The sequence below is a fragment of the Heteronotia binoei genome, chromosome 4, assembly GCF_032191835.1.
Source record: "Heteronotia binoei isolate CCM8104 ecotype False Entrance Well chromosome 4, APGP_CSIRO_Hbin_v1, whole genome shotgun sequence".
Classification (NCBI taxonomy): Eukaryota; Metazoa; Chordata; class Lepidosauria; order Squamata; family Gekkonidae; genus Heteronotia; species Heteronotia binoei.
The window spans coordinates 123,328,606-123,340,689 of NC_083226.1; the positions used below are offsets into that span (position 1 = coordinate 123,328,606).

The window sequence follows — 12,084 nt, forward strand, 5'->3', positions numbered from 1 at the left end:
CCATATTCCAATCCTCCCTGCACACCGCAAATTCCTTCGCTTCTGTGTGAACGGGTCCCACTACCAGTTCAGAGCTCTGCCATTTGGCCTCGCAATGGCACCGCAGGTATTCACCAAGGTATTGGTGAACCTGATAGCACTCCTCAGGCAGAGGGGGATACACGTGCATCCTTATCTCGACAACCTGTTGATAAGATCTTCGTCGAGACAGAATGCGGAGCAAGACATTCAACACATTATCAATTGTCTCCAGCAACACGGGTTCATAATCAACTTATCCAAGAGTCATTTATGCCCATCCCAGAGACTGCAACACCTGGATATGGTCATTGACACGAATCTGAACTCTATTTTTCTCCCAGAAGACAAGATTCTAAAGACCAAGACGTTAATACATCAGGTAGTTCAGGAGCCATCGTCATCTCTCCAGACTTTGGCAAGGCTCATGGGTCTTTGGATTTCAAATCTAGAGGCGCTGCAGTGGGGACGCTTTCACACCAGGCAGTTGCAGTTGTTTCTACGCCCATACCAAATCCAGATCATGGAGAGGCATCCCATGTTACTGACCGTTCCCAGGGCAGTCAAGGAAAGTCTCCTGTGGTGGACCAAGGACTCCAACATGTGTCAGGGGAGAACATACTTCATAGAAAGGGAGATACAGCTGTTCTCGGACACCAGCCTCTCAGGATGGGGGGCGACCCTCAACGAGATCCCCACACAGGGTCAGTGGACGACCAAGGAGTCGAGTCTCCCGATCAACTTCCTGGAACTGCGGGCCATTCGTTTGGCTCTACTACATTTTCAGGACCAGGTGGCCGGGAAGCATGTCCTAATTCGAACGGACAATATAGCAGCCAAAGCTTATCTAAACAATAAAGGGGGGTCCAGGTCTCTACACAAGGAGGCCGGGAAGCTGTTCGAATGGGCGGAGATTCATTTGAAATCAATAAGAGCAGAACATATCAAAGGCACTTGCAATGTCAAGGCAGACTGGCTCAGTCGGGAGAGCATTCAATCGGGAGAGTGGTCTCTCAACAAGAAGCTTTTCCTAAGAATAGTGGAGCACTTTGGTCCACCGGTGTTGGATCTATTTGCGTCCCTTCAGAACCACCAGCTTCCTTGATTTTACACACGATACTACCATAGTCAAGCAGAGTCCACAGACGCATTAACATCTCCATGGCCACAGGACCTTCTATATGCCTTCCCTCTGATCCCGGTCATTCCGAAGTTACTCAGAAGGATCAAGCTACTGAGGGCCGAGGTCATCCTGGTTGCTCCTTGGTGGCCTCGACGTCACTGGTTCTCTTCAATCCAACAGATGTCAATTGCTGAGCCACTTCATCTACCAACTTGGCCGGACATGCTGTTGCAGGGACCAGTGTGGCATCCTCATCCAGACTGGCTGAGATTGACCGTTTGGAGGTTGAGAAGAGATTCCCGTTAGACTTGGGTTATACAAGCGACGTGACAAATACCATCCTAGCTTCCAGGAAAGATTCCACGATGCGGATTTACGATATGTCATGGAAAGCCTTTCACAGGTGATGTTGGAGAAAATCTGTGGACCCGCTACATCCTACTGTCCCTAAGATTCTTCAGTTCCTTCAGGATGGTCTTCGTTCTGGCCTGAAGCCGGCTACCCTCAAACGTCAAGTTGCGGCCTTGTCTTCAGTACTCCAGCAGTTGGACAGCGTAAATCTCGCATCACACCCTCATATCCGTCGTTTCCTTAGAGGGGCTGCTATGAGTTCTCCACCACAAGTGCATCGCTTTCCTACCTGGAGATTGAATCTAGTCCTTTCTGCCTTAACAGGTCCACCATTTCAACCCTTAATATCTGTGCCATTAAAGATGATGCACATGAAGACCATCTTCCTGGTGGCAATAACATCGGCCAGAAGAGTATCAGAGATCGGAGCCTTGTCGGTTAAACGAGAATTATGCGTGTTCCACAAGGACAAAGTAGTTCTCTATCCAGACCCTGCTTTTAAACCAAAGATCTCTTCTAGGTTTTACCAGAGCCAAGAAATCAATTTACCATCCTTTTTGTCTGGATCCAAAGCATCCCAAGGAGCGCACATGGCATACTCTAGATGTGCGTCGAGCAGTCAAAGTCTACCTTATTAGAACTGAACCTATTCGTAAGTCAGACTCAATGTTCATTAACATAGCAGCGCCCAGATTGGGTCAGAAAATGTCCAAGTCGGCGATTAGCTATGCCCACCCTTTCTTTCGCCCTACCTTGGGCAGCATTTCTCTGTATCTGAATTTTTGTATCCTTTGTCTGCGGCCCTCTTTTCCAGCTGATGTCTGTTTTTTCCTGTTATCTTCTGTCAGAGTTTGTTCTAATCGGTCTGGTAGGCTATTGCCACGTTTTTTCTGACCGGCTGTTAGTTTTATGTTACATTAGGAGCGTTAGGTATGATAGTTTTTTCCTTACTACTTCTCGGAGTCACCCAAACTGAAGGAAGTGTGGTTCCACAGCCACAGGAAGAGGAAGTTTTTAAGATTACTGCCTCCCTGATTGGACGGTGGGAAACACCCAAGATGTCCTCCTGTCCTCTTAGGAGAAGGACCCCTCATGGTAAGTGCCAAGGGTCATTTTGAATGATCAACTTATATGCAGGGAGTGAGGGTTTTTTTATGTGGCACAGCACTGAGATTTTTTTTAAAAATATAGCACACTGATTGAATGAGTGCAGGCAGGAAAACTTCAACCTTTCCTGGATGAAAGAAATTGTTGGATCACTTCCAATCTGTATTTCGGCCTCGTTATGGGATGGAAAGAGCCTTGATTTCCCTGATGGATAACCTATGCTGAAATATGAAATCAGCCACTTAGGATGGTGGTGAGCTCCACATCACTAGCAGTTTTTAAACAGTACTGTGACACCCAGCTGCGCCCTCCTCCTCTGGAAGTGCCTCCGCTGTTGCACAGAGGGAAGCGGGGAGGGAATGCTTTGGCTTCAGAAATGGAGGTTCACAGAGTTGACAGCACTCTGTAGACACCACCATGGAGTAGGGTAATCTTTCGCACACACTCTCTCTGTTTCTTTCCCTCTCCACCTTCTTTCCCGGCCATCAGTTTTTCCACTTTTATTGCCTCATACCTCCATCCCTTCTGCCTTCCCGCTTCCCCATTCACCCATCTGCTTCACCCCACCCTAAGACCAGCTGCTGGAGGCATCAAGGTTGCCACTGTTCCAGCTGCTCAGGCCCAGGCATCTCCCACCCCCACCCCCATTACCGGGGCCAACTGGACGGACCGTTGCTCCTCCAGCGGTGTTGCCATCGGGTGCTGCCGAGCTCAGCCGGGGAAGCAGCACCGGAAGGCTGTGTTGGGCAGAACTATCCCCACAGCCTCTTGCCGCAGGCCCCCTGCCAGGGCTAGTGGCCTCAACTGGTTTTTTGTTTGGGGGGGGGGGGTGAGGGGAATGCTGCCACGGTGCCCAGATAGGCTGGACCTTGGTGACCCAGACAAATATTTGTCAGGGATGCTTTCGGCTGATCCAGCATTGAACAGAGGACTGGATGACCTGTATAACCCCTTCCAACTATGATTCTGTGGAGAGAAGGAATACAACTCCCTCAACTGCTAGGTGAGGTTATTCAGAGATCTGGCCTGGGTCATCACCAATATGGGGATGGCATTCAGCTCTATCTTGCAGTCAGTCCCAGGGAAGATATATAATCCCTGAACCAGTGCCTGGAAGCAGGGCTAATAAACTGAAACCTTAATTCCAACAAGATGGAAGTGCTATTGCTTAGTGGAAGGTCTGACCTGGAATTTAAGGTGTTCCTGTTCTGGATGAGGTTGCACTCCCCTTGAAGGAACATGCCTATAGTCTGGGAGTGCTCTTGAATTGTGGATAAGCAGCTGGCAACTGTAGCCAAGAGTGCTTTTACCAGCTTCAACTGGTTAGCCAGCTGTGGACTTTCCTGGACAGAAAAGATCTGGCCACTGTGGTACACACCATGAATTCATCTAGATTAGATTACTGCAATACCCTGTACATGGCGCTGCCCTTGAAAAATGTTCAGAAACTTCAACTGGTACAGGCAGGATTTGACTGGAGTGGGTTGTAGGGACTATATCACTACAGTCTTAGCTTATCTATACTTGCTCCCAGACTGTTTCCAACACAATTCAACGTGCTGGTGTTGACCTTTAAGTCCCAATATGGCTTGGGATCAACATATCTCCAGGGCTAATTCCTATTTTATGAATTTACCCAACCACAGAAGTCATCTTCCAAGGCCCTGTTTCAGCTCCACTCCCACCCCCCAAAATAAGGCAAGTGGCCACCAAGGGGAGGTCCTTCTTGGTCATGGCACTAAAACTCTGAAACTGTCTACCGCGTACTGACCATATGATGACTTGCCTGCCTGGTGCGAAGGTAGCGGACATTACGCGTATAGTAGATAGGCTGATAGACAGTGCTGGGGAGGAGCCTGTGGTTGTGGTGCATGTTGGCACCAACGATGTGGGGAAATGCAGTCGTGAGGTCCTGGAGGAAAAATTTAGGCTGCTAGGCGGGAGACTTAAGGCCAAGACCTCCAAGGTAGCCTTCTCAGAAGTGCTACCTGTTCCACGTGCAGGGCAGGAGAGACAGGCGCAAATTAGAAGTCTCAATGTGTGGATGAGACGATGGTGTAAGGAGGAAGGGTTTAAGTTTGTTAGTTACTGGGATGCTTTCTGGAACAAGCGGGAGCTGTACAAAAGAGACGGTCTCCACTTGTCCCCGGATGGAACCAGGCTGCTGGCACTTAAAATCAAAAAGGTGGCAGAGCAGTTTTTAAACTAAATCTTGGGGGAAAGCCGACAGGAGATGAAAAGTCTCTGGTTCGGGAGGACTCGTCTCAAAGAGATGAAGGGTTGGCTGCTATTTTTCTACCGGGTAACAGACCAGTGTTGTCCACTTTGATGGTGACAAACAGCATGGACTGTCTGCCAGAGTCTCGAGGCGGCAGCAGGAAGGTGGCGGGCCTAGCTTGCCTGGGAAATTATAGATGTTTGTATGCAAATGCTAGATGTGTTCGAAGTAAAATTGGTGATTGGAATGTTTAGTGTTGGGAGAAAACATAGACATTGTGGGAATTTCAGAAACTTGGTGGAATGAGGAGAATCAGTGGGACACGGTGATTCCTGGATATAAGTTATATCGGAAGGATAGGGAGGGAAGGGTTGGAGGTGGGGTGGCTCTGTATGTCAGAGAGGATATACAGTCCAGTAAGACTGAGGTCAGAGAATTAGATTCACTTTTAGAAATGCTTTGGGTTGAAATAGAGGGCCCAAAAGGAAATTTAACTATGGGAGTTTGTTATTGCCCACAAAATCAAAAAAGAGAGGACGATCATAATATGATGGAAGGCTTAAAGATAGTGGCTAAACGTAAAAACTGTGTCGTAATAGGAGATTTTACCCGCAGATTGATTGGGTCAATATGTGTTTTGGTCGAGAGAAAGAGACTGAGTTTCTAGATGCTCTCAATGACTGTGCTATGGAGCAGATGGTCTCAGAACATACCAGGGGTGGGGCGATCCTGGATTTGGTCCTAAGTAATGCCCAAGACTTGGTGAGAGATGTAAAAGTGATTGCGCCGCTTGGGAGCAGTGACCATAATGTTATTGATTTCACCGTTTGTATAAATAGGGAGTTGCCCAAAAAGACTGCCACAACCACGTTTAACTTTAAAAGGGGTAAATTCTCTGAGATGAGGAGGCATGTGAGGAGGAAACTGAAAGGAAAGGTAAATACGGTCAAAACCCTTGGGGAAGCTTGGGGACTATTTAAAACTATAATCCTAGAAGCTCAGATAAAATATATACCACAACTTAGGAAAGGCACAAACAGGCATAAGAAAAGGCCTGCATGGTTAACAAACAAAGTAATGGAAGCTGTAAAAGGTAAGAAGGACTCCTTTAAGCAGTGGAAAACCAGTCCAAGTGAGATTAGTAAAAGGGAACACAGGCTGTGGCAAATCAAATGCAAGACTGTGATCAGGCAGGCAAGTGTATATAAAAATTTGCCACTGTGTGACACAGAGTGTTGGACTGGATGGGCCATTGGTCTGATCTAACATGGCTTCTCATGTTCTTATGTCTCCCTACCAGTGAGTGAAGAATTTTTGGTTTCATCTGAGGTTCCCTTAGCAATCCTTCCTTCCTGCTCAATGTTTTATTGTCCAATTTACCATTTTTAGGTAAAATTATCGAGAGGGCAGTGGCGTTACAGCTACAGAGATTTCTAGATGACGCTTCTGTCTTAGACCCGTGCCAGTCTGGCTTCCGACCGGGCCACGGGACGGAGACGGTCCTGGTCGCCTTGGTGGACGACCTCCAGCGGCAACTGGATCGAGGCGGTGCGGCAATACTGATGTTATTAGATCTGTCGGCTGCGTTTGATACAGTCGACCATCGGTTGCTGATCCACCGCCTCGCCGACATAGGGGTTGAGGGGCTAGCCTTACAATGGCTTTCCTCCTTCCTCATGGGTCGGGGACAGAGGGTGGCGATTGGGGGTGAGCGATCCCAGAGGCGCACACTAGACTGTGGGGTGCCCCAGGGAGCAGTTCTCTCCCCGATGTTATTCAACATCTATATGCGCCCCCTCGCCCAGATTGCCCGGAGATTTGGGCTGGGTTGCCATCAATACGCAGATGACACCCAGCTCTATCTACTAATGGACGGCCGGCCCGCCTCCGCCCCGGGGAACCTGGATCGGGCTTTGCGGGCTGTTGCAACGTGGCTTAGACTGAGTGGGCTGAAGTTAAATCCAGCGAAGACAGAGGTTCTCCATGTGGGTCGTGGCACTCTGGGGAAGGAAATATCTCTCCCGGCCTTTGACGAGGCGCCGCTGAAGACGGCGCAGCGGGTAAAGAGCCTGGGCGTCTTACTGGAGCCTTCATTATCAATGGAGGCCCAGATAACAGCCACTGCCAAATCAGCCTTCTTCCACCTGAGGCGGGCGAGGCAGCTGGCCCCTTTCCTAGAGCGTCAGGACCTAGCAATGGTGATCCACGCGACGGTCACCTCAAGATTGGACTACTGTAACGCTCTCTACATGGGGCTGCCTCTGTACCGGACCCGGGAGCTGCAGCTAGTGCAGAACGCGGCGGCCAGGCTGCTACTTGGTCTCCCAAGATGGGAGCATATACGGCCAGGGCTGCGCGGACTGCACTGGCTGCCAATCGTATACCGGATCCAGTACAAAGTGCTGGTCATAACCTTTAAAGCCCTATATGGCCAAGGACCGACCTACCTGAGGGACCGTCTCTCCCCATATGAGCCCCAGAGAGCACTGAGGTCAGTGGGGAAAAGCAGACTGAATATCCCTGGGCCAAAAGAAGTTAAACTTCAAAGCACCCGCACCCGGGCCTTTTCCGTTGCGGCCCCACAACTCTGGAACCAACTCCCAGAGGAGGTGCGGGCCCTGCGAAACTTAGACCAGTTCCGCAGGGCCTGCAAGACCGCCCTCTTCAAACAGGCGTTCACCAATAACTGAATTAATGTTTACCGCCAGATTAGTAACGTTTACCGCCAATGTTGACTTAGGAATGTTTTAATTAATTATTGATTATTGACTGATTTTAATGTGAATTTTAATGTGAATTTAATGTTTTTATTACTATTGTTTACCTGAAATGCTGTTAGCCGCCCTGAGCCTGCTTCGGCGGGGAGGGCGGGATATAAATAAAATTTTACATTACATTACATTACATTACATTTATATTTTTGCAATGTATTTCAACTCTTGTTTTAATTGCTTTAATGATATGTTTTTCATTTTTAATGTTTTTAAGGTGTCATTTTATTATGTATGCTTCTAATTTGTTAGCTGCCCAAGTGGTCCTTATGAGGGTAGAGAGGCAGGGTATAAACAGTGTAAGTAAATAAATAAATACCTTCTTCACACGTGCAGTCTGAAGCAGTAATGCAGTCCAGAATTCTACTACTTTAACTACTACCTGATTCTGCCCAATAAGTAGACTGACTCTTAAAACTGTTTTTAAAAGCTAGGTAATCCCCTGTGCAAGCACCAGTCATTTCCAACTCTGGGGTGACATTGCATCATGACGTTTTACAGGGTGGGTTGCCATTGCCTTCCCCAGTCATCTACACTTTCCCCATAGCAAGCTGGGTATTCATTTTAATGACCTCGGAAGGATAGAAGGCTGAATCAACCTTGAGCCAGCTACCTGAACCCAGCTTCCGTGAGCAGAGAGCTCGAACTGCAGTACTGCAGCTTTACCACCCTGCACCACAGGGCTCCTGCCCACTTAAAACCATACTGTGGAATAATTTCACCTTTCTCATTTAAAAAAAAAGACGTACAAATACATTTTCATACAGAACCAAAATATTTCTTCCATTTTTTAATAAGTACCTGAATATTACCTTGAATCTAACTCCCTCTTCTAGGACAATATAGCCTTGAGATGGAGTCAAATCTACAGATGCTTCGGAAGAGTTTCTCTCGTGCACAAGATACTGCACAGTTACAGTTCCAAATATTCCCTGAGGAGGTTCCCTGATAATGGTTAGCACTGCAACACTTTCCATCATTTGGAGTGCTGTCTGCTCCCTTAGAAAGAAATTCTCACTATTGTTGAAAGACAAAACTCCATGGCCATCATCATTCATAAGAATAGTAACTGTGGCTTTTAACAGAAAACAAAGAGAGTAATTACAATGCATCTAATACAATTTAATCTATAGCAGACAAAAATAATAATGCATTTTGTAGAATAACTTCCAATCAATTTTAGATCTTATTTTACCTATTGTCAAATAGGAATTTTCTTCTTTAAACATTTAACAATATGATTAGAGCTGACTATGTGGTCAGGCCAGGCTGTGGATCCTCAAATACTGAAGGGGTGGACCAGATTGAAAACTCTGGCTTTCAAGTCGGTGCATGGAAGCCCCGCCCCTCCCAGCACCCTATTGGCTTCCCAAAGGTTGGTCGAGTCTGGTCACCTCAGATCACTGCACCAAATAACTGGAGAAATTCTTCCCCTTCACTTGCTCTTCAGCCTTAGAGCCACAAAAGCAGCCCCAGGAACAACCCAGAAGGTGTTGCTACTAATTTATTTATTTTGTTCGATTTAAATGCCACCCTCCCAGTCAGAGCAGGCTCAGGGTGGCTGAGGGCATAATAATAACTATGGGAAATTAAGTCCAATTGATTTCAACAAACTTTGAAAAATAATTAACATCAGCAAGTTTGTAATGATTCACAAACTTAGTACACTGTCACGTTCCCAGCACTTTCCTGAGAATATTCCTGAGAATTAAAGGGATTTGAGTAGGATTCTGAGTAGTCCTGCTTTGGACTGCTCTATATTAGTGTTGCATTTGGCTCTGTGTTTACTGACCACATGTCATGTGACTACACAAATTTGACCGGCTTCCAAAATGACCTTATTCTATTAAAACACAAATTTGACCTTAAATCAGTGAAAACTAGCTGATTGATGGGAATCTTAGAACTCTGAATTTAAGAAATGGTGTGGTGTTAAACACTGTGTGAAGCAGAACAAAATAAGAGTTGATTGCACTTAGTTTGTGTGTGTGAAGTATTCAACTCTACAGCACTTAAGCCTAGTTATGCATAATATATTACTCAGTGTAAACAGCACAACTGGAGGACAAGATGGTATATACTACTATACTTTCCATGTGATACACAAAGAATAAAGATAGGTTGCTTACCTGTAACTATGGATCTTCGAGTGGTCATCTATAAATTCACACTCATGGGATAGAGCGCCGCACCGATCCCTGAATCGGTACCTAAAAAGCCCGGGATTTTTTCATGCTCGGCACCAGTGGGCATGCGCAGGTGTCCCACTACGCATGCTCACTGGCGCTACCGCAAGGATCCCACCAGTTCCTTCCTGATCACTGGAAGCCCCTACCATAGGGAGACTGTCAGCAGTGGGGAAGGAGGGTGGGTAGTGTGAATGCACAGATGACCACTCGAAGATCCACAGTTCCAGGTAAGCAACCTGTTTATCTTCTTCATGGTCTCTGTGCTTCACACTCATGGGAGATTAGCAAGAAAGACATACCTGGAGGCGGAAAGACAGTCAACCAGAAGAGACAGCTTGCAGCACCACAGCTCCTAGACGAGTCCTCTGCTGAGCATGCATGTCCAGAGCGTAGTGCTTCATGAAAGCATGCGGAGAGAACTAGGCGGCGGCTTTGCACACATCCATCAAGGAAACACCCTTCAGGAATGCCACCGACGTCGCCAACGCTCTAGTAGAGTGTCCATGAATGGGTCCAGGCAACAGCTTCTTGGCCAGCAAGTAGCACAGTTTAATAGTCTCAGCAAGCCACTTTGAAAGCTGCTGAGATGAAATTTTTGAACCCAATCTAGGAGCAGCATAGGAAACAAAAAGATGCTGGTCCTGACGAAAACTCTTAGAACGACTCAAGTAAAAAAGTAACACAAGCTTAACATCTAAAGCGTGCCACTGATGTTTCTTGTCCAAGGAAGGCGTAGGATAAAACGTGGGTAGCCAAACTTCCAACCTAAGGTGAAACTGGGAAACCACCTTAGGGAGAAATGAAACATCAGGAGCCAACGGACTCATGAAAAACTCATGAAAAACTAAATATTGGTGGTCACAACGCATAGCCATGAGCTCCCCTACACAGCGTGCTGACGTGATTGCCACCAAAAATGCAGTCTTCCAGGACAGAAGCTGTAGGGAACAGGTTGCCATTGGTTCAAAGGGATGCCTAGTCAACCAATCCAACACTAACGGCAAATCCCACAACTGTGGAGGTGATCTAGATGAAGGATGCAACCTGACCAGTCCTTTCATAAACTGTTTCGAATGAGGATGAGCAAAAACGGAATGCCCCTCGACAGATTCATGGTACGATGATATTGCTGATAAACTTTAATAAAAGAAAAGGAAAATCCAGCATCCACCAAGGACAACAAAAATTCGAAAATCACCGGTAGGCCCACCCGTTGGGGTGAGACAGTAGGGTCGGTCAAAAACCGAAGAAACTTCCCCCACTTCTATCATAGGAAGCACGGGTAGACAACTTTCAACTATTTAGAAAAACGTGCTGGACTCTGCTCGAGAATTCGTGGGGTCGATGAACCACACCGTCAGCTTCAGGTGAAGTACGTTGTGATGAAACACTTGTCCTTCCTGGGCTGACAGAAGGTCCGGTTCCGCCGGGAACTGATAAAAAACTGATAAACGAAGCAAGATCGGGAACCAGTTCTGCCGAGGCCACCACGGTGTGACTAGAATGCACCTCGGTTTCTCTCTCGCTATTTTATTGACAACTTTCCTCAGCAGCGGAAGAGGCAGGAACACATACAGGAACCAATTGTTCCACGGGAACATCAGGCAATCTCCCAAAGACTCTGGGTCTGATCCTCCCCTGATGCAGAACAGGGGACACTTCTGATTCCGGGCTATGGCAAAAACTTCCACCTGAGGATACCCCCAGAGCTGGAATACAGGTTGAAGGAAGCACCACTGCATCTCCCATTCATTTGGAGATGCTGCTCCTCTGCTCAACAAATCTGCCTGCAGATTGAGAACTCCTGGAAAGAGCGCAGCCTTCACATAGATGCCATGCTCTAGGCACTCCATCCACAGTTCTATTGCTAGCGAACAGAGCCGTCGAGAGACTATTCCTCCCTGCCTGTTGACATAACAAAGGGCTGTAGTGTTGTCCGTCAACAGGGCCACAGCCTTCCCCGCCACCAGAGGATGGAAGGACCGAACAGCGAAATGAATTGCCAACAGTTCTAGATAGTTTATGTGACAGAGCCAGTTGTGGAGGCCAAGGTCCTCCCACACAGAAAGTCCATGTGAGCACCCCAACCTCATAAAGACGCATCTGTGGCTATCGTAACTGTTGTCACAGGAAAATGGAAGGGAGCTCCCTGACAGATGTTGTCTCTGGATGCCCACCATTCCATGGCCCGAAGGATCAATGATGGAATTATGAACCTCTTTCAAGGTGAGTCCCGTAAAGGCCGAAACTTTCTGAGGATCCAAAGTTGAAGCCCTCTCATGTGCAATTTTGCAAACAACAGCACAC

At 47.3% G+C, this 12,084-nt stretch overlaps 1 protein-coding gene across 3 annotated transcripts in view; it reads right to left on the minus strand.

Moving 5' to 3' along the window:
• ADGRV1 (adhesion G protein-coupled receptor V1) overlaps positions 1-12,084 on the minus strand; it is a 556,327-nt gene that overhangs the window by 405,436 nt on the left and 138,807 nt on the right. For all 3 annotated transcript variants that reach the window (XM_060235701.1, XM_060235702.1, XM_060235700.1), the window contains one exon: positions 8,401-8,663. In XM_060235701.1, coding sequence (XP_060091684.1) covers positions 8,401-8,663 — 263 coding nt within the window. The remainder of the gene's footprint in view (positions 1-8,400; positions 8,664-12,084) is intronic.